The following is a 21,282-nucleotide window of genomic DNA, read 5'->3' on the forward strand; positions in this document are numbered from 1 at the left end:
GTGTCTGGGTGGGCTTTCAACGCAACGGCGCCTGCGCAAAGAAGTCGATCTTCCTCGCCAGTGAAAAGTAGTGGCGTCGGTTAATAGGTATTGTTTGGACAGCCGCAAGTGCTGATTGATGTGGTTGAGGTGCGTTAGCCATTGTTTTTTTTTTTAACCTAACACAAGGAGTCGCAAACCAGTTAGGCCAATTTAAGTTTTGCGGGCGGCGTGAACCCAGATTGTACGGCGATTCCTTTATTGTGTCACGGTACCCGAGAAAATTAGGCTAATTCTAGAAATTATAGATACGTTTCTATGGGTCAGTGTGCCGTGTGAACACATCTTGTGATTTGGTGTTAGTTTACTTTGACATATTCTCCTATCGCGGAGCTACCACCACTCTTAATCCGTCTTCCTCTTTTGCAAGGAAGTGTCTTTGGGCATACATACATTTTGGAAATAATAGTTAGACAATCAAAACAATGCAGGCCTATACATGTTTACTGTCGGGCACTGGGAGATATGATGAATGCCAGTCTCTTAAGCGCCAAATCTCCTCATTTGCCTTGTAAAATGTGAGGTAACAGTTTACACTCAAGATTCACACATTTTACTTTTTTATATTTGATCAAAAGTGTGATGTCTTTTTTAAAAGGCATCATGAGTTTATATAGATGTTTTATTACTAATTTAGTATATATTCTCACCCAGTGACCCTAACAGCTGTTCTTCCCTATGGCATTTTTACTGAGGTCACCTGTTAAGGTGAACAGTTAGAAAAACAGTGCCTGCTTTCATTTCATTCTTTGTTCCCTCCATATTCTGATAGGTGGAGATATCAAGTAGCTTGCTTAATAGCTCTAAACAATCCTGGTCCTTCCTGGTCCTTTTGTGCTCCCAATCTTTAAGATTATTTGTAGGCATGCTACAACTGAATTGCACTTAGGTTCTGAGCTGTTAAGAGACAGTCTGTGCAAAACAAATGTAAAAGTTAATTTGAAATTAGAATCTCAGAAGTCTGTAAATCACAACTTGTTCTTCTCATGAAACAAAACGGATGCATCTAGTTTTACATGGGGGTATATAAAAGGAAGATATACTCCCTCTTTGGCCTTCTTAAAAATAACGAATTGCTTCATTAATTTTATCCAGCTCTTGGAATACAGGTACATCTTCACGACTATTTTAGTAGAAAATGTTACGGGTCAAGAATGGACTTCTGCGTCATTGGCCCTTATGTTGCAAGAGAGAAGCAAGTCTGTTTCCCCTCCAACCAAGTTGGCGTTTGCTGCATCAGCATGTACTCCATCCTGAATGGACTGCAATGGCTAAAAAACAGCTAAAGGGCAAAAGCCCTGAAGAGTTGATATGGCACACTCCAGAGGGAATTGCCATCAAGCCACTGTATTCTACACGTGACACAGCAGGCTTTCCTGAAGAATTACCTGGAGTAAAGCCCTTCACAAGAGGTCCTTATCCTACCATGTATACATACAGGCCTTGGACCATCCGCCAATATGCTGGCTTCAGTACTGTGGAGGAAAGCAACAAGTTTTATAAAGATAACATCAAGGGTGAGATGTGTTCCTTAGGGATTGGGCATTAAGGACAATACTGTTGCGGTTGTAATCAGATATTTTTAATATATATTTTATACCTGTAAGTTAGTTTTGACTTCTAGATGAATCCCTGCAGTTTTCGTGGCCACCTTTGTAGAAGTGGGTTTCTGCTCCTTTATTTAAGAGCTGAAAGTAACTGGCTGAAAGTCACCTTTCATGCCTAAGCAGGACTAAAAGTCATGGTCTCCCAATTGCTAGCCAAATGTCTTTAACCACTAAATCAAATTGGCTCTCAGTTGTAACTGTATTTACTTATATTAATTTATTTACATATATGTATAGGTAATTCATATCAGAAATAAGTTGCTTAGGAACTATAATCATCCTGTTCAGATGATTATATATAGTAGGGATGTCAAACTCTAGGCCCAGGGGCTGGATCCAGCTCGTGGTGTGCTTAGATCTGGCCTGCAGGGCCGCCCTGGAAACAGTGAAGGACTGGCCTGCGGTGCCTCTGTCACCAAAAATGGAGGTCAGGAGGGCTGCACATGGAGCTCAGGAGAGCTCTGTTTTCACTGGCAGAGGGTTGCAGGAGAGCATCGCAGCCGAAAACGGAGCTCAGTAGCCCATTTTCTCTAGCCACCACAGGTGCCCCAGACATGAGTGACCTCGAGCTGGCCATGCCTATCCTGGCCACATCCACTGTGGCCCCTCGAGGTCAAACACAACCCTGATATAGCCCTCAATTGAGTTTGACACCCCGATATACAGCACTCAGTTTACATTTTATATTTTTGTAAGTACTTGCTCAGAAGAGATGTAATTTATTTCATTAGAAAGACTGAGAAATGTTGAATATTTTCTCTGCTCAAAAATAAATTGCAGTCCTGTAAATACATAATATGAAATCTATTTAAATATTTAGGATGGATTTCTTTCATTAATAAAATTGCTTACAAGAATATAATCAGGAAGAGCAGCTCTGCAATAACAAATAGCCCTCTGTGCTTACTCAGAATAACTGAGTGTTGGAGGATTGTGGGTCCTTTGATGAAAATTGAGGGGCTGCAGGATGAAAGAAAGCCTTGTGTAATTGGACGTTTGCTTGTGCAACACTGAATTCTTCCCTAAATTTTAATGTGATTCCTTTGGTCTGTACTGTTTTGAACAACGAATAACCCTTTTCAGTCAAATTCCATTTAACAAAGATGAAGATACAATTGTATATGTCATATTGTATATTTTTACTAAATTATTAATTTCATTTTCAAGCTGGTCAGCAGGGTTTATCCGTCGCATTTGATTTAGCAACTCATCGTGGTTATGACTCGGATAATCCTCGAGTTCGGGGTGATGTTGGAATGGCTGGAGTTGCCATTGACACAGTAGAAGATACTAAGATTCTTTTTGATGGAATTCCCTTGGAGAAAATGTCTGTTTCAATGACAATGAATGGGGCAGTAATTCCTATCTTAGCCACATTCATTGTTACTGGGGAAGAACAAGGAGTGCCTCAATCCAAACTGACAGGGACAATACAAAATGATATATTGAAGGAATTCATGGTTCGAAATACGTACATTTTCCCACCAGAACCATCAATGCAAATAATTGCTGACATCTTCCAATATACATCAAAGGTATTGTTTAGTTTTGTTTCCTTTAATTACCAAGTGGTTATCATGTCTATAAGGATCAGTGTTTGTTACAGAACAAATTTGTACATATTTTCTTACAGCACATGCCAAAATTTAATTCTATTTCTATCAGTGGATACCATATGCAAGAGGCTGGAGCTGATGCCATTTTGGAGTTAGCATATACAATAGCTGATGGCTTGGAGTACTGCAGAACTGGACTTAAAGCTGGTCTCACCATTGATGAATTTGCACCAAGGTACATGAATTCAGGGTTTTTTGGGGTGGCGGGGGAGGTGGAGTCTTCTCTATCCTCAGGGTCAAAGCACATATTGTGAATTGAACTGTTATATTCCATAGTCTTACAATGGCTTACTATTATAGTTGTGGGATTTTCTTGCCTTTTAGTTAAATTACGTAAGTGATCTTTTTTAGTATGGTTTTAATATAGTCCAGTCAGTTCTTGAAGGTGGAGATAAAAGTTCTAACAGTTGCATTCAATTTAATACTAGTTATTATCTTGAATTGTACCCATTTAGAACAACAGAATGATGTAACAGAATATTTATTCATTTAGTGGGGAGGGGAGAAAGATAAACAAGAAAGGAACATTTTTTTTCCTTTTTGATTATCTGAATCAAAATAAAATAAAAATAAAATAGGTACTATTTTCTATTCTATTAGGAATGCTATAGATTGGGGGGGGGGTGTTTTGTTTTTTAATTCGGCATCTTACTAAAATACTTCCTATCAGTATTCCCAGTGCATGAATAGCCCAATAAGTTATAATTATTAACTTTAAAAGATGGTATATATTTATTCGTGGTTTTGTAGGTGAGTGTGGAATACTATACTACTAATTTAAATTAAAACGTTCATCAAACCTCTGCTTTCACTATGAACTACATATCATTTCCATCCCTCTGAAAATATAGTATTTGTTGTTCTTACATAGAAAAATCCAGGTTTATAGCCATGATTCAGTGACCTTTTAGTAAATTGCCTGTAGTTTTACTAGCCTAAAGAAAATTAGGATTTTTTTTTAAAATTAAATTTAAAATATAGGTTTTATATTATCATTTATTGCTTATTCTAGATATGATCCTGTTATTTTATTGCAGACTTTCTTTCTTCTGGGGAATTGGTATGAACTTCTATATGGAAATAGCTAAATTAAGAGCTGGAAGACGGCTTTGGGCTCACTTAATAGAGAAAATGTTTCAGCCCAAGGACACCAAATCACTTCTCCTTCGAGCTCATTGTCAGACTTCAGGATGGTCACTAACTGAGCAGGTACAAATCAGAGTATCAGTTATGATGACATGCAAATTTTAAAGAAGTAAATATAGTATATACTCAACATGTTGCACTCCTGAAGGTGTTTTTCTTTAGAACTTAATTAGAGATAAATCCAATTCATACCCCCCGCCCACCACTGCTGAATTTGGGGGAAGATTCTGGGATCAGCTGAGGACACGAGGAGGTGGCAAAGTTAGTTTCCTGGAATCTGCAGCATAATGGCTGGAATAAGAAAAAATGAAAACATTACTCTCCACAAGTATTTTAATTATTTCATTGATCATTAAAGCTTTGCCCAGATTTTCCTGCAACCTAATATCCTGTGTTTGCGGATGTGTTACAGAGTAAAACATATTTTTATTTGATTAAAATTTTATAAATTAAGAAAGAGAACTTAGGCACTCAGGAGTGTTAGAACTGTTCAGAGTAGAAAAAAGTGGTGTTTCACATTAGTGAGAGAAGCATCTGTCCTTAAAAACTTAAAGCAACTACAGTCTTTGGGACATTGATTTGAAGACTTGTCAGTTGCTTCTCTGCCAATCTTAGCATTAGTACTGTTGTACATACAAATAGATTCACAACAACCTGTCAGATCCCTAAAAGTGATACTGCTATTCAATTGGGAGGAGGGGAGCCTCGGAGTTAAATCATTAGCTACATCTGAAACAACTGAGTTTTACAACTTTACAACTGGTTTCCTGTCACCGGGAGACTGAAGGTCCCAACATCTCTCGAGGGATGTTTATGGTAGCCATGTGGGATATATAATTTTGATGTCTAACTAGAGATAGCTATGGGAACATGTGCTTTAATTACTCCCAGGGCAGAAGAGTTAAGGAAGCATCTTCACACTTGTGTATTGGTCAGAATCTGCATTCGGACAAAGGGAAAGGGTCATTATCAGCTTTATCCCAAATTGCCTGGCCTAAAGGTTTTCAGATGCTACTTTGCTTCTAATGGTTTCCATCCTGCTTGATTAAAGATTCCTTTTGAAATATTCAAGAGTCTTTACTTTCTCAAGTTAGGAGAGGAGCCATTACACAACCAGTGACAAGTTTGAAGCATCAGCTTGACGTTTAGTAGATATGTTCTAGGCCAGCCAAGTAGCAGTTTAGGTAGGAATTCCTAGGAGTGTTCTTGACACATTTGAAAGACTTCATATTAGGGAAAGCTAGTTTAAGATGTTTAATAAAAATAGTTTCCCTTATAATGTATTTGATCTTCTGATTCTCCACCCTCCATTTCATCATTGGGAGCATCCCAACCCAATGTAACTCACTTTCATCTGGTTATGATAGGTTCAACCTGCAGAAATAATATTTATATTGCCATAGTATATTTTTAATCCGATTTTGTTAAAAGTTTCCAGGACATAACATGTCAAAGTCTAATTCAATAATATTACTCAGAATATTGCTGTGCTCAAAAGACAACATGTATTACTCTGCATCTGTTTCATTTTTTAAAAATAAAGTTATTATTTTTGTAATAGGATCCTTACAATAACATCATCCGCACCACAGTTGAAGCAATGGCAGCTGTGTTTGGTGGTACCCAGTCCTTGCATACAAATTCATTTGATGAAGCTTTAGGACTGCCAACTGTGAAAAGTGCTCGAATTGCAAGGAATACACAGATAATAATACAAGAAGAATCTGGCATACCTAAAGTTGCTGATCCATGGGGTGGTTCATTTCTAATGGAATCTCTTACCAATGATGTTTATGAAGCTGCTTTAAAGGTTAGTTTGTTTAGTATAGAGAATGAGGAATAAGAAGATGCTTTTGTAATCTTTTATATGAGCGTGGGCTTCTCCAACTGCATTTATCATGAACTATAAAACTGACATCTTTGCCTCAGCCGAAGCCTCTTTTGGAAGGAGAATTATACAGAAAGTCGCAGAGGCTCCGGAGACTCAGGTCTCTTCCCACCCAGGGACACTATAGCTTGGGCATGTCCCACCAAGCAGCGCACTGGAGAAAGACCGTTGGCTTACCTGAACGGTCGTTCTCTGGGCACTGCGAGGAGAGTCCAATCCCGCCCGGGGTCCTTGCAACTTTGAGGATGATGACTGGATGTGACTGTTGAACAGGCTTCCTGCTCGGTGGTCTCTTCGTTTTTTAAACTGAATAATGGAGGCAAAAGGAGGAAAAACTCACTCAGTCCTAGGGCAGATAGACTGTGTTAACCCATGCTTGGACTCTCTTCGCAGCGCCCAGAGAACGACCGTTCAGGTAAGCCAACCATATTTTTCTTACTAGGACTGAAAAGGAGTGCAACTGGACTCCAGGCACTCCAACTGGCTTTAGGCCAAATAGAAGACAAGTTTGTGGATTAAGGGAGAAACCAGTTAAGTCTTTTTTTTTAATAATATTTTTTTTATTTTCACACAACACATATAACACAAAAGCTTTTTCAACTACATACAATGTGTCGATTGGTTACAAGGTCTTTCTGCGTCCTTTCCATAGTCATCACTTGAATTTTATCAAAATTCACATATTGTCAATCAAGATATCTTTGTATACATTGTTATGCTTCCTTTGTTTGATTATCACTATTGTTTCTCCATTTTAGACAAGGTATTCTAAATATATAACCATTAATATTATAATGATTCATTATATCATCTTCAATATATCCAATAATAAAGAGTTATTTTATCCTATTCTAAGTCATTCTATTATTTTAGCATTGATAACATTCTCTAGTAATTTTTAAATTCCATGTTTTGCCCCATTATTATCATCAATCTAATATACACACACACACACACACACACACACACACAAATGGTTATAATTATTAAACATCCATTAAGCCTAGCTATAATTACATCCTGTCAACATAAGGCATATTAAATTTGAAGAATTTATATTATGGCATTTCATTATGTCATCCTGAAATCATCCAATGATATTACATCTCTATATTCTATTCTTCATAGAATTGTTTTATCTTTTATAAAAAGGCTTTTCAACATCATCTCCATAATCCTCACAGTATAAAATTTCTTACTATCAATCTAGTATATATAAATGCTTTGTTATCATTATTAATCTTTTATTTGACTATAGCTATTATTACATTGTACATAGCACTCAAAATTTAACTACATTTATCTAAATTTTATTGTGACATTTCATCATCCTGTATCCTTCAGGAAATAGTGTAGTCTAATATCTCTTGCAATTTGTAAAGTCTGTATTCTAAGTGTCTTATGGACTTCTCTTAAGAACTTGTTGTTCATTGCATGTTTTGTAAGGATTCAAAACCCTCTATCTGCTCCTTTTATCACCTTAACTTTTGTTATCATTAGTGCTTCTGCCAAGATTACTCTCATTATTTCTGCCAAATTTTCTCTCCTTTCTTCATCTATGTTCTGACATCTGAAATAAAGTTCCAGTTCATCAATCTCTCCTTGCCATATTTCACACTTGTCATTTCCCTCCACTCTCAGTTTGATGTCAGTGTCAACAATTTTATTATCACTTTCATATATCTCAGTGATTTCTTGAGCTCTGTCCTCAAACTTCATCGTACTTTCTGTATTTTGATCTATAATTTCAAGTCTCTTTTCAATTCTCTCTGTGATTATTAAAACTTTTTGAATTTCTGAGAAAATTCTTTGCAATGTGAATTCTTCTTCACATTGTGTCATTTTCCAGGTTATAAACACTGCCAAAACATCCGAGACTTTTTAGATTTCAAACAAATTCAGTGGAGTTTTTCAAATCAAAGCTTTCTCTTTCCTTCAAAGGAACACCTGTATAAACAAAACGTTTTCCACTGACGCTTTCAGTAAACAAATAGCTTTGTAATATCAGACATTGCCAAGCCTCTAGCCACTAGATGGCAGTGTTACCTCTTTTCCATCTGTTTTTGCCTCTCTGTAAACTCCAAGCTCCGGAAGAGAGAAAAAAATGTTTAAAAATTACGTTCCGACCAAGCCTTATGAGAGAAGAAACTTTTAACCCAATACAAAAAATTGAAAAAGTATAGAGGAATAAGGAAAAAAAGAGACCAGTCCAGTTAAAAGTAAGAGGCATTTGTAAAAAGTCCATCCATAGAAAACAAACAAGGTTAAGGTAGAAAAGATAACACGATAGTTTTGAACCAGGGTTAATTCGCCACTTATTTTCTTCTGTCTTCAATTTTATTTTAAACTCCCAAGTCTTTTGAGTTTTCCCTTCTCTAATAATACATTTTTTTCTCATCATTTTGACACACTGTCTCTCCTGTACTGCTTCTGTTTCAGGAGTTGTCCCAACCTTCTGCAGCCATTTTGACTGCTTCTCTTGTAGCTGGCAAAAAAGAGCTTTCTCCTGGATCAATCAGGGACTTTGCAATGTCCCTGAGATCAGCAGGACATGCTCTTCTCTATCACTGTTCCTTCAACACAGTTTAGGTCAAAAAGGATCATCCAGGAACAGAGATATCGACAGTAATCCTGGAGCCCCAAGATTGCATGTCGTGTCGTTGCGATGTCTAGCCTCTCTACTTCAAACCAGTTAAGAACATACTTAATATGTTGAATTTGGGGGTTAGGTGTGCACCATTTGTAGAAGAACTTTTAAGTTCTTTCATTTTGAGTTTAAGCTACTTTTAAACTATCATGGGACATCAATCCTTTTAAGAATTAGGAAATGTATTTTCTTATATTAACTACTTCTTTATTAAAGAGGGTTCTTATTTTTTTCCTTTTTGGTAATTAATTTTTATGTACTAGGGAGCCTAGAAATTTTATTAAATAAATATAATATTAGATAATAAGCACACTTATAGTCATTAACAACTTTTCTTTGTTAGCTCATCAATGAGATTGAGGAGATGGGTGGAATGGCCAAAGCTGTAGCTGAAGGAATACCAAAACTTCACATTGAAGAATGTGCTGCTCGAAGACAAGCCAGGATTGATTCTGGTAAGGAAATCAAAATTATTTATTCTTCAACCATGTAAGCATTTAGAAGGTCTTCTCTTATCTCACTGAAGTTAATATATGTGCATGAATAATAAGAATTTGATTTCAACTTTCTGTATGTTTTTAACTTCTATTCCAAAATAAATGTAAAACAGTGAAGACATTTTGACTTTTAGCAATATTTTGAATAAAAGAAGAGCATTGGAACATTGTATTGTTTAGCATGAAGACTGCTGTTAGTTTTGTATGACCAAGGAGACTATTCATATTTCTCAAGCAGTCTTCTATATTGCATAACTTTTAAATAGAAGAATAAAGACTGTTTCCCACTCCCATCCTCAAATTTCTTGGACAGACCAAAGCATTTAAGTTCACTTAAGTAATTATTTGGCTCCTTTCCTGCTCAATAATTTATTAAGACAAAACATATAATTGCTCTACAAGACTTAAATATGTTTGAAGTGATTGTGGTTAGACAGCTATATTATTATTTTGTTCTGTAAATTACAGTCACAAATATTTCTTCTAACTTTTCCACTATATATATGATATATAATCCAAATTCCAACATTTGAAAATGATTCTGTACTATGATAACTACACTTACTATATGTGCACAAACATTCTTTGAAGTAGAATAGTTATGGGAATTCAGCAGTCAGTGAGAGAAGTGAGAGCGCATGGGCAAAGCGCACGTGAAGCGAACTGTTTTTTCAGCTTTTAGGAACCCACCCCTGGCCTGAAGGACTCTCAGACCATGAGGAAAAATATTCTCTGATATTATGATACCAAAATTGAACGGTTTGGCCTCAATTTTAAATGTTATAACTGGAAGAAGCCAGGCACCGCTCGTCACCTGCCCAATATCTTCCCAAAAATCAAGCAGGGTGGCAGAATTGTGCTGTGGAGGTGTTCTTCAGCAGCAAGGACTGGGAGACCGGTTGAGGGAAAGCTGAATGAAGCAAAGTACATGACAACATGACAAAGATCCTAACACAGGAATGGCTTAGTGAAAATTCTGTGAATGCCCTATAGTGGCCCAACCAGAGCCCTGTTGAACCCTATGGAACATATCTGGAGGGCCCTGAAAATGGCTGTCCACTGATGGTTGCCATCTAATCTGACTGAGCTTGAGAGGATTTGCAAGAAAGAGTGGCAGAAAATTCCCCAATCCAGGTGTGCAAAGCTTGTCACATCGTACCCAAAAAGTCCTGAGGCTGTAATTTCTGCCAAAGGTGCTTCAACAAAGTGCTGAGTAAAGGGTCTAATTATTATACCAATGTGATATTTCAGGGTTTTTTTTTAGTAATGTAGAGACATTTCTAAAATTCTGTTTTCAGTCATTATGGGGTACTGAATGTAGATTAATGAGAAAAAAATGAATTTCAGCAACTGTAGAATCAGGCTGCATCATAACAAAATAGATAAAAGTGAAGGGAGTCTGAATGCTTTCTGAATGCACTGTACATTGAAAATGACTTAGCTTCTCTAAATGTGGGTCTGTGTGTAAAAGTTATTTTATATTGAATGTGTATTTGAACTGATTTCACTTTGTGAACTCATTTCAGCTGACTGCATGTACAGAATAACAAACATTATTTTTAAAAAAATATTTGAAAAATAACAGGTTCAGAAGTAATTGTTGGAGTAAACAAATACCAATTAGAAAAAGAAGAGACTGTTGAAGTTTTGGCAATTGATAATACATCAGTCCGTAACAAACAAATTGAGAAGCTGATAAAGGTAAATGCTGTGCAGTTCTTTTAAGAAGAAGAAAAGATGTTTTGTTTTTCATTTTCTCAACAAAAACTGAGTTGTGCTTAGGAATAGGGTTATAGTCAAATTGTTCAGCAACAGATGATTTTTTAAAAAAAGAATGCTTCATAGTCTTTTTAAAGAGTGTTTTATATGAACTATCTTAATCTGTTCTTTATTTAGGGTTGAGGTTTGTGTTGGAGATTTCTAGTACAGTCTCTTAGCTCCAGCTATCACAGCTCTGGTCTTTTCTACAGAAGTTTCCAGAAGACTGTAAATGTATGGAATCTGAATTTTACAGTGCAGGTTTATAGTAAATACGTGCAAAAAATCTGATTCCCCTTTCCCGTAACGCCAAGAGTGTTGTTTACACATATTGCATGTTATTACTATGTATAATATTCATATATACAACTTGAAAGAAGCAGCTTTTCAGTACTGATGTTTGTCTATTCCTTATTTTGCTGAAGATCACCCTATGAATACCTTAAAGCAGGGGTGAAATTCAGCAGGTTCTAGGGAACCGGTAGCGGACATTTTAATAGTTCTGAAAACCGGCAAATACTATCTCTGACTGGTCCCAGAGTGGGGTGATAATGGAGATTTTGCAATATCCTTCCTGTAGAGTGGGTGGGAATGGAGATTTTGCAGTATTCTTCCTCTGCCACACCCACCAAGCCACACCGGTAGTAAAAAAAAAATGAATTTCACTGCTGCTTAAAGCACTATCTATCTCTTACATTTTCTAGTTTTAAGATCAGTTTTGTAAATATTGGAAATGTTTGTAAATATCCTGTAACATTTCAGCAGATGAACTAATAAACAGTTGTGGGAGACAGTGGCTTATTTTGGATCACTTAAATCTGAACTCAGAGTTATAAACATTTGAGACATTTGTCTGCTTTGCCCCCCCCCCCCCCCAATTTTATTTACCTTGAACCTAACAGCCAACTAAAACTGCTCTTCAAGAATGTGGTATAGGGAATGACTCAAATAGTTTAACAAATTATTGTGCAAAGACTAAACATGTTTTGGATGTTTGAAATTATTTTGAAGGCAGGATTCCATTACATTCCATTGAACCTAACAGCCAACTAAAACTGATCTTCAAGAACGTGGTATAGGAAATGACTCAAATAGCTTAACAAATTATTGTGCAAAGACTAAACTTGTTTTGGATGTTTGAAATTATTTTGAAGGCAGGATTCCATTACATTCCATTGTTAAACAGAAATTTGCTTTGAAGAACATGGTTGCATAATTCATGAAATAAACCTTAGGTTTTAGCCATCTATAATATGGCTTTATAGTAAGGTACAAAAGGTTGGTCTAGTTTAAAACAATAGCTCAGAACAACTCTAATGAGAAGTAACATGCTTTCATTAACTATAGAAACTATAGGAAACAATGGCTTCCTTATTATATTCAGATATATCTCAGCACATTTCATGGGAGCTTGTTATTTTTTGTGAAAAGTGTATAGTTGATAGGTAGTGGTCAGGAGTCACAATACATGTAACACTTTAATATTTAAAAAAGTTAAAATGAATGAATATAAGTGCTGGGAAATCATGTGATTTGGTTTTTTAAATTGATAAAAATTGGACACACTCCAAATCAATTGTAATACATTAGATACAAGGAAAACTAATATTCTTAAGATGGCTTTGATTTTAAAAATAGTAAAATCTACACATTTTATTGATTATTTAATAGGCCTCAATATTTAAGGTTAAGAATCTCAGAATTTATGCCTACAGGTAGTTCTTAACTTAAAACCATTCATTTAGTGACCATTCAAAATTACAATTGCCCTTAAAAAAGTGACTTATGAACATTTTTCACATGACCATTGAAGCATCCCCATGGTCACATGATCAAAATTCAGAAGCCTGGCAACTGGTTCATATTTATGACAGTTGCAGTGTCCTGAGGTCATGTAATCATATTTTGCAAATTTCTGACAAGCAAAGTCAATGGGTAAGCCAAATTCACTTAACCATATTACTAATTTAACAACTGCAATGATTAACTTAACAGTTGTGGCAAGAAAATGTCATAACATGGGGCAAAACAAAATTTGGGTTCAATTGTGGTTGTAAGTGGAGGACCAATGGTTTTAGCAGTTTAAGAGCAGTTGATTTGCAAACTTAGCAACCTTTTGGTTTGTGATTGAAACTGAATTGCTTGGCTTCAAACCCCAGTTTCATACATACACGTATTTTGTAACTGAGAGGTTCAATATGTCTTTTTTCATCAACATACTGTATTTTTCAGAGTATAAGATGCACCTTTTTCCGTCAGAAAAGAGGCTGAAAATCTGGGTGCGTCTTATACACTGAATGGGCTGGGATTAGTAGTGTACAATATTACTTTTTTTCATACTTCCCCTTAAAGGTGAAAGCTTGCAGAGATGAAGTAGCAGCCCAAAAATGCCTCACTGCTTTAACTGAATGTGCGGCTACAAGGCAAGGTAACTTGCTGGCCCTGGCAGTAGACGCAGCACGTGCAAGGTAGGTGAAAAGGAATGTGTACATTTATCAAATAACTAAGTGGACTTTAGAACTACACTTTTTTATTAAAAGTTTTTTTTTTTTCAAAACAGACACAACACAAAAAAATCCTCTTTCTTTACATACTGTAGAAAGTGTATCAGTTGATTACAAAACTTTTTTGTGCGTTTCTTTCACAGTCACCCATGTTTCATATTAATTCTAGTATTTTAAATCAAATATATTTGTACATATTACCATCATCCTACCCCCATTCTCGTTTGACTGTAATTGTTTAAATGTCCTTCATCATAAAACATACCAAAATGCAAGACATAGCCACATACTGGCATCTCATTTGCTATTTCTAGTATCCCAATAACACTATTCCTTATGGCCTATTCTAGCTAAACATCAGTAACATTTAGTAACAAAGGTTTCTAATCTTCCTTTCCAAATCACCGTTTACAATTTACATCCAATTTTCCCATGTTATACACATACCTATATATACATTGTTATCATTATCTCTCCTTTATTTGACTATATCCATTATCATAATTTAGTTCTTTTTTATTAATCTTTATATGTAACCAAACCATTTTTCATCTTCCTTTTATAGGTACCATTCAATATTTATATCCAATTACTACTTCTTATACCAATACATATGTATACATTATTATCATTTCAATTGTTTATTTAACCATATCTATTGTCACTAAATTTCACTAAGTCCAACTAGTTTTAAATTAAACACTTTCATCTATCAGCCTGTATCTTTCCAGTAGCGAAACAGGCTCATGTCTTTGCCATTTGTGGCAACAGTCCTCTAATCGTCTCCTTAATCAAGTTTGTATGGGTCCTTCTTTGCAACTCACTGTTTATTAATTCTCTCATGTAATTTCGATGCCCTTCTTTTTTCCTTAATCAGCTTGTCTTTAATTGTCAATGTTGTTATCGATGGTGTTACTAATAAAATTTCTCCCTTTAAGTCCATAAGTTCTTTTATTTTTTCTTCTTCTATGTCTTGCCATCTAGGGTAGGGTTCCCATCCATCTAGTTGCCCTTTCCATATTCCACTTTTTCCATTTCCAGACAGAAACCATTCATCATAGATGTCAGCAGATTTGATTTCTTTGTAGTCATTTTTCTCTTTATTGCTTGGGACTCTACCCTCTATTTTTCCCATTTGATAAGCATCTCCATCCTTTTCATCATATTTTTCTGTTAGGTGCTCTAATTTTTCAAACATTTTCTCAAATGTATTTGATAGTTTCTGTATTGCAAACATCATCTCTTGCAAGCTGACAGTTTCTCTCTGTTGTTGGAAATAAGCCATTGTTTCCAGCTGTTAAAACACTGCTGCTCTGACTAGGAAGAGTTTTACAAGGTTATACCTAGGTTCACCATGAAATCTCTGGTTAAGGATATACTTCAAAGGAACATTTGTATAAACAAATGGTGCTTTACTTCTTATCACTTTCTATAAACAAACTGTGATACTTTAAAGTTCCAGACCAGAATAATCAGCAGGGAAAGTAAAAGTATTTTGTTTTCAATACTCAAGTTTCCAGTCTTCGAGTAGCAGTGTTATCTCTCGCTTTGTTACAATTGTTGCAATTCTCTTTGTTCTTTTTGTATCTTTTAATATTCCAAATTAAAAAAAGTCAAATTCTTACATGAAATAGAGAAGAAAGAGTAAAAGACACATGTAGTGATGAATAAGGAGAAGTTTAGTCCATAGGTTGTGAAAATAATAGTTAAAATTATAGAAGAAGAAAACTGGATCCATTCATTTCAAACGATTTGCATAAATTCCATCCATGAAAATAATGTTTAAAAATTAAGATAACACACTGACAAAACCATCCAAAGCTTAATTCTGCCACTTATTTCTTTTCTTAGATTTAAATTAGCTTTAAGTATTTTATAGGCAGGCTCTTTTAAAACGGATAAAAATTCCTCACCAGCTGTAAACACTGTTTCTTCCGTTTCCTTCCATTTTGGAGCCATCCCTACTTGGTCAGCTTGGGGGCTGAGCTTTTAATGTCAGTTGAGAGACCTTCTCCTGCATCAATCAGTGACTTTGTGATGTCTCTGTGATCAGCAGAACGTAGTCTTCCTATTCCCCGTCTCTACGGTTTATGTCCGATTGGACCACCCAGCGATAAAAGTATTGGCGGGGATCTCGGAGCATCAAGATTGGGCGACCATTTCATAGCAACGTAGGCTCCTCCTTCCATTTAGAGCTACACTTTTATTTCATAGTGGAGTTGTATACTTGAGAGGCATAGTGCCTCTCTGCACTCAATCTGCAAAGCACCTGAGGTTCACTTAGGGTTTTCGTGGTATGAAGGAACATGGAGATAAATTACTAGAATATGCTTAGAATACCCAGTGTGTCCATTGCTTCCAAAAATGTATACTGAAGAGATTACTGCAGAACTGAAGAAGCTTCTTAGATGAGAAGAGAAACATCTTCAAGGAAAAACAAAGCCTAGTTGTCTTGGGGGAGCGGGGGACACACCTTTGGAATAACCATGACTCTCCATGGAGAATCTCCATAGACATATGAGATTATATACAAAAGAATTTGGTCTAGTGGTTAAGGCACCAGGCTAGATTTAGTAGTTGGATGTGCTAAAACCTAGCTTTAATTTATTCCCATGCAATTCTGAATGCCTACCACCATGTTGACATGAAAGCCTACACAAGAACTGTAAAAGCCCATACTGTAGTTGAGAAACTGATATAATCACATATCTCAATCATGCTATTCGTTGTAATGCATTCCGCTGAAAACAGTAAATTTCTGTTAATCACTTCAAAAACAGTTCTCCTTGAGAGTATTTAATCCCACAAAACTGAACTAGGAGGCAGAGTGATTTAGCAATAAAGGTGTGGATTAACAGCAGAAATCCATCCTTATCCAGAGACGCTCACTGAGTGACCCTAGGCTAGGCATCTATCAGCCCACCTACCTCGGGAATGGGGGATTTTCAGGAGATGGGGGATGAGAAGCAGGAGCATGGTATATATTTCCTTGCATTTTTGAACAAAAATCAAGATATATATGTTAAAAGATTATGCATATATATATGCATGCTATTATAATTTTAAATATTGAACTGGAAAACGTGAATAAGTATGCTATTTGTACAGCATACTGCTATAGTACAAGCATACATATTTTGCTAATGGTATTTTGGATGGTTTATACATCTTCAAAAGAAATAAATCTAATGTTTTGATTGTATTCTTGCTTCAGATGTACAGTTGGTGAAATAACAGATGCCATGAAAAAGGTGTTTGGTGAGCACAGAGCCAGTGATCGCATGGTGAGTGGTGCTTACCGTCAGGAATTTGGAGAGAGTGATGAGATTACTCAAGCCATCAGCAGGTATGACATGTACTCTTTTTCTTTGGGTTTATGTGTCTTATTTTCCAAGAGTTCAAATTCCCAAAGTCAAATTCCCTTGATTTACGACTGCTTGCTTAGAGAAGCAAAGACAGATCTCCAAAAGCAACTTACAACTCAGTTTCAAAGTTCCAATGGCCACTCCACATAATCTCACAATTGCATTTTGCGTGGTTGGCAACTGCCCATATTTACAGCTGTTTGGCAGTGTGACACTGATTTATGACTTTTTAACTTGAAAATAGTGTTTAATTCCATCTTCCAAGAAAAATGGCTAAATGGGCTTGCTTAACAACCACCACATTTAATTAGCAACCATGGAGTTTGCTTAATGACCACTGCAAGAGCTCATAAAATTGAGCACACTCACATGGTGACTTACTTAATGATTGGCACAACTTATGGTTGTATATTGAGGATTACCAGCAGTATATCTTAGGTCTCTTTCTCTCTTTTCCATTCTTTAAGCCAATTATATTTCTTTAGTAAATGTAATTTTTCAAAATTTTGTAAGATCCACTAATACCTTTAAACCTTTGTATTTTTCTGAATATCTAAAGAACGTTTAATGTTTCTATGTAGGGACTCCACATTATTTTTTAGTTTAATTGTTTAATAATTCATTCACAATCTATCATTTTCCTAATGAGATTTGAGAATATTTTGAAATTAAAATTTAGCCAATTATATTTTGAATATGATTTTAAAAACATATTTTCTTAATTTTCAGTTTCAAAACTATAAACTGATAATGTACATGTAATTTTATGCTCATAGTGTTTACACAATTCAAAGTTATGTCTGTACATTGGAAATAATAACTCTATGGTTTCCAGGATATGTGTGACATGAACTGCCGTGTCCCTCCATTTCCTTAAAGCCTCTTCTTTTTCCTGCTTATATTCTTCACTAAATTTCTTTCTATCAGCTATCTTCCTCTACCTTTCATCTATTTCCTCAATTTTTTTCCTATTCTTTCTGTCTCTACTTTTCCATTCCGTCTATACCCAATCCTTTATCCCTTCTTCTCCCCTTTTCCTTTGCTTTATTATTTATTTATATTCTGCCTTTGTTACTTTCATAAATAACTCAAGGCAGTGAACAAAACCTAATACTCCTTTCTCATCCTACATTCCCTACAACAACAATCCTGTTTAGTATATTGATCTGAGAGACTGACTGACCCAAAATCACCCAGCCAGCCCTCAGGCTTAAAGTGGGATTAGAATTCAGTCTCCAGGTTTCAAGCCTGGTACGACTAGAGCACCATGCTTTATTTCTTTGTTCCAAAAGAACAGAAACCCTCAGCAATTTTTATCTTTATCGTTAGTTTAAAAAACGATTGCATTTACAGCTGCCTTAATAGTGAAACAATTCTGCACTACTTTTAAAATACACAGCAATAACTCCGGGGTTTTTTTTTGGGGGGGGGGGGGGAGAATATTAGTAATTAACAAAGAATGAAAAACCAACCAGTATAAAATTAATACAACAAACTATATAATACACACATAGCTGGAGCTAGAAATCTTGTTTACTTTTTCCTTTCAGAGGAGAATACAGGTAGTCCTTGACTTAACAGTTCATTTAGTGACTATTTGATGTTAAAATAGCCCTGAAAAAAGTGATTTATCACTGTTTTTCATACTTATGACTGTTGTACCATCGCCATGGTCACATGATGAAGATTCAGACATTTGGCAACTGATTCATATTTATGATAGTTACAGTATCCCAGTGTCATGTGATCACTGTTTGCTATCTTCTAATAAGCAAAGTCAATGGGGAAACTTAGCCATATTACTAACTGAACAACTGCAGTGATTCATTTAACAACTGTGGCAAGAACATTGTAAAATGGGGCTAAATTCACTTAACAACTGTCTCGCTTACGACAGAAATTTGGAGCTTAATTATGGTAGTACGTCGGGGTCTACCTGCACTTACATTGAAGATATGTGTATGAGGAAGAAAATAATAAATCATAGAAAATTCAAAAATATCTCATTTAAAATCTTGTCCTCTTTTGCAGGGCAGCCCTCAACATGCCATTACAATGCATGTGTGGCGCTTGTGTACATCTCCAATTTTCATCCTTAATGGTTTTTTAATATTTTCTTCGACTAACAGTGAACATGTTCAGTGGTTCTGTAGTACTCTGTCTGCTATTTATTTTTTTAGAGTTAACAAGTTTCTGGAACGGGAAGGTCGTAGACCACGTCTTCTGGTTGCTAAAATGGGCCAGGATGGCCATGACAGAGGAGCCAAAGTAATTGCTACAGGATTTGCTGACCTTGGTTTTGATGTAGATATAGGTCCACTATTCCAGGTATTTAGCCTTTTAATTGTTTTGTTGCTTGCTTTCTGATTGGCAGATTAAATCAATCTATATTCTCTCCGATCCAAGTGACTCGAAAATGCTAAAGTATTAAATTTTTTTTTTAAAGATTTTAGAAAAATAAGAACCAATTTGCTGCAGTAGTTCATACAGTGTTTTAGTTCTGCTGTTGTATATGAAAAATAAACAAACTGTTAATTTTTACATATTCTTTATTTGCTCTTTCTTGCTTAGACACCCCTTGAAGTGGCCCAGCAGGCTGTAGATGCTGATGTGCACTGTGTAGGGGTGAGCACACTAGCTGCTGGTCACAAAACTCTTGTTCCTGAACTTATCAAACAGCTAAATTACCTTGGACGCCCAGATATTCTTGTCATGTGTGGAGGTGTCATCCCTCCTCAGGTATTGAGTACCATACATTGCACATCTAAGGACACAGGCTAATTGGGAGATTATTCAGTTCCTCTTAGTATTATAAACTTTGGGAGAAGTTTATTTTATATCTGGGGTGATTTGTTTGTGGTGGGTTGGTGGATTGTTTTTACATTTTTCTATCTTTTTCATTTCTTACAAATTATTAATATCATTCAAGGATTTTTTTTCCCCATCTACTATATCTTGTTAAATAATACCAAGAACCTGATGTTGAATATTTTCAAAATACTAAAGGTACAAAGTATATCCAACTGTATAACAACCTCTCACATTAACTAAATTACCTTGAAAAATGTTTTGCAGTTACATAGTTGTGAGAACATAACGTACCTTTGGGTACAAAATCTTCTAAGTCAACAGTGTACCCATAGATCATTTTTAAATATATATAAACAAAGAAACTAATGTAAAACTATACTGAATACAAAGCCTATTTTTTCAGTGGTTTTTTTTGTTTGAGCATTTTTTACTTTAATAGTTGTGGACCTCCTAATCATGGTAGCTGCCTTATGCAGGAGGTAATATGCACTTTTCTGAGGATTTTTAATTTTAGATTAGATTAATACTTGCTTAGAAATTGCAGACTTCTCAGTGGCTTCAAGCAGTGCATTCTCACTATGACTATGCAAACTCAAAGAATTTGTAATAAGAGCATCAATTTTCTAGTCCATGGTTACTGTGTTGTTTTCCCACTTGCTGCCATCTCAGCAGGTCACCATGAAAGTGTCATCTTGCAATACATGTTCTGCAGAACTTTACTAGCAAAATCTTATCTATATATGTTGATCTGTCTTTTTCTCTCCCTGAATAGGATTATGACTACCTGTATGAAACTGGCGTTTCCAATATATTTGGTCCAGGAACTCGAATCCCTAAAGCAGCTGTCCAGGTTCTTGATGATATTGAAAAATGTCTGGATAAGAGGCAGCAATCACTATAAACCATTATCATTTAATAATTAATTCTTCACATTATATACATGTACAGATTTATTATATGAATGTGATATGATCAATTGCGAGGAAAATAATCAATTTAAATCAGCTTCAATATCTGATATTTTGTTGTGCTTTCTAAGAAAGTAGAAAATGTATGTGGACTTAAACATGAGACATTATTTTATGAATGGGGATGTATAAAATTTATCAATAAAATCAAAATGGTTCAATAAAAATTCAATTGAATGCTTAAATAGCTATTGCATAGAAGTTGTTTCATATATACATATATTCTAGCAGCTTTATTTTACAATCTCTGCATTTAAACAAATTGTAAAATAAAGCTGTGAAAATTGAGTAGAGAGGCAACATCTCAAATGTATTCAAATTTAGCTTTTGGCACAAATATGTTGCTGGGATAGTTTATACAATGTGATGGAAACTTTATTGATGTAACATGAGCAATATGCAGAGAAATAAATATTCATGTGGATGTTAGTCCTTA

The 21,282-nt window shown here is 35.5% G+C and overlaps 1 protein-coding gene across 2 annotated transcripts; it reads left to right on the forward strand.

Annotated features, from left to right (window-relative positions):
- The first annotated feature begins 19 nt into the window (after nt 1-19).
- On the forward strand, nt 20-21,282 carry MMUT (methylmalonyl-CoA mutase). 2 transcript variants are annotated; one of them, XM_032213358.1, is made up of 13 exons: nt 20-129; nt 1,135-1,556; nt 2,814-3,181; nt 3,280-3,437; nt 4,300-4,471; nt 5,970-6,218; nt 9,287-9,398; nt 11,026-11,141; nt 13,551-13,666; nt 16,917-17,048; nt 19,248-19,395; nt 19,639-19,806; nt 20,651-21,282. In XM_032213358.1, the coding sequence occupies exons 2-13, from the start codon at nt 1,178-1,180 to the stop codon at nt 20,777-20,779; spliced, it is 2,247 nt and encodes a 748-aa protein (XP_032069249.1). In that variant the 5' UTR covers nt 20-129; nt 1,135-1,177; the 3' UTR covers nt 20,780-21,282. The 2 variants fall into 2 exon arrangements, with proteins under 2 accessions (XP_032069249.1, XP_032069250.1); XM_032213359.1 differs by having other exon boundaries at nt 23-87; nt 20,651-20,779.

Source organism: Thamnophis elegans, chromosome 3 (genome assembly GCF_009769535.1).
Source record: "Thamnophis elegans isolate rThaEle1 chromosome 3, rThaEle1.pri, whole genome shotgun sequence".
In the NCBI taxonomy this organism is placed as follows: Eukaryota; Metazoa; Chordata; class Lepidosauria; order Squamata; family Colubridae; genus Thamnophis; species Thamnophis elegans.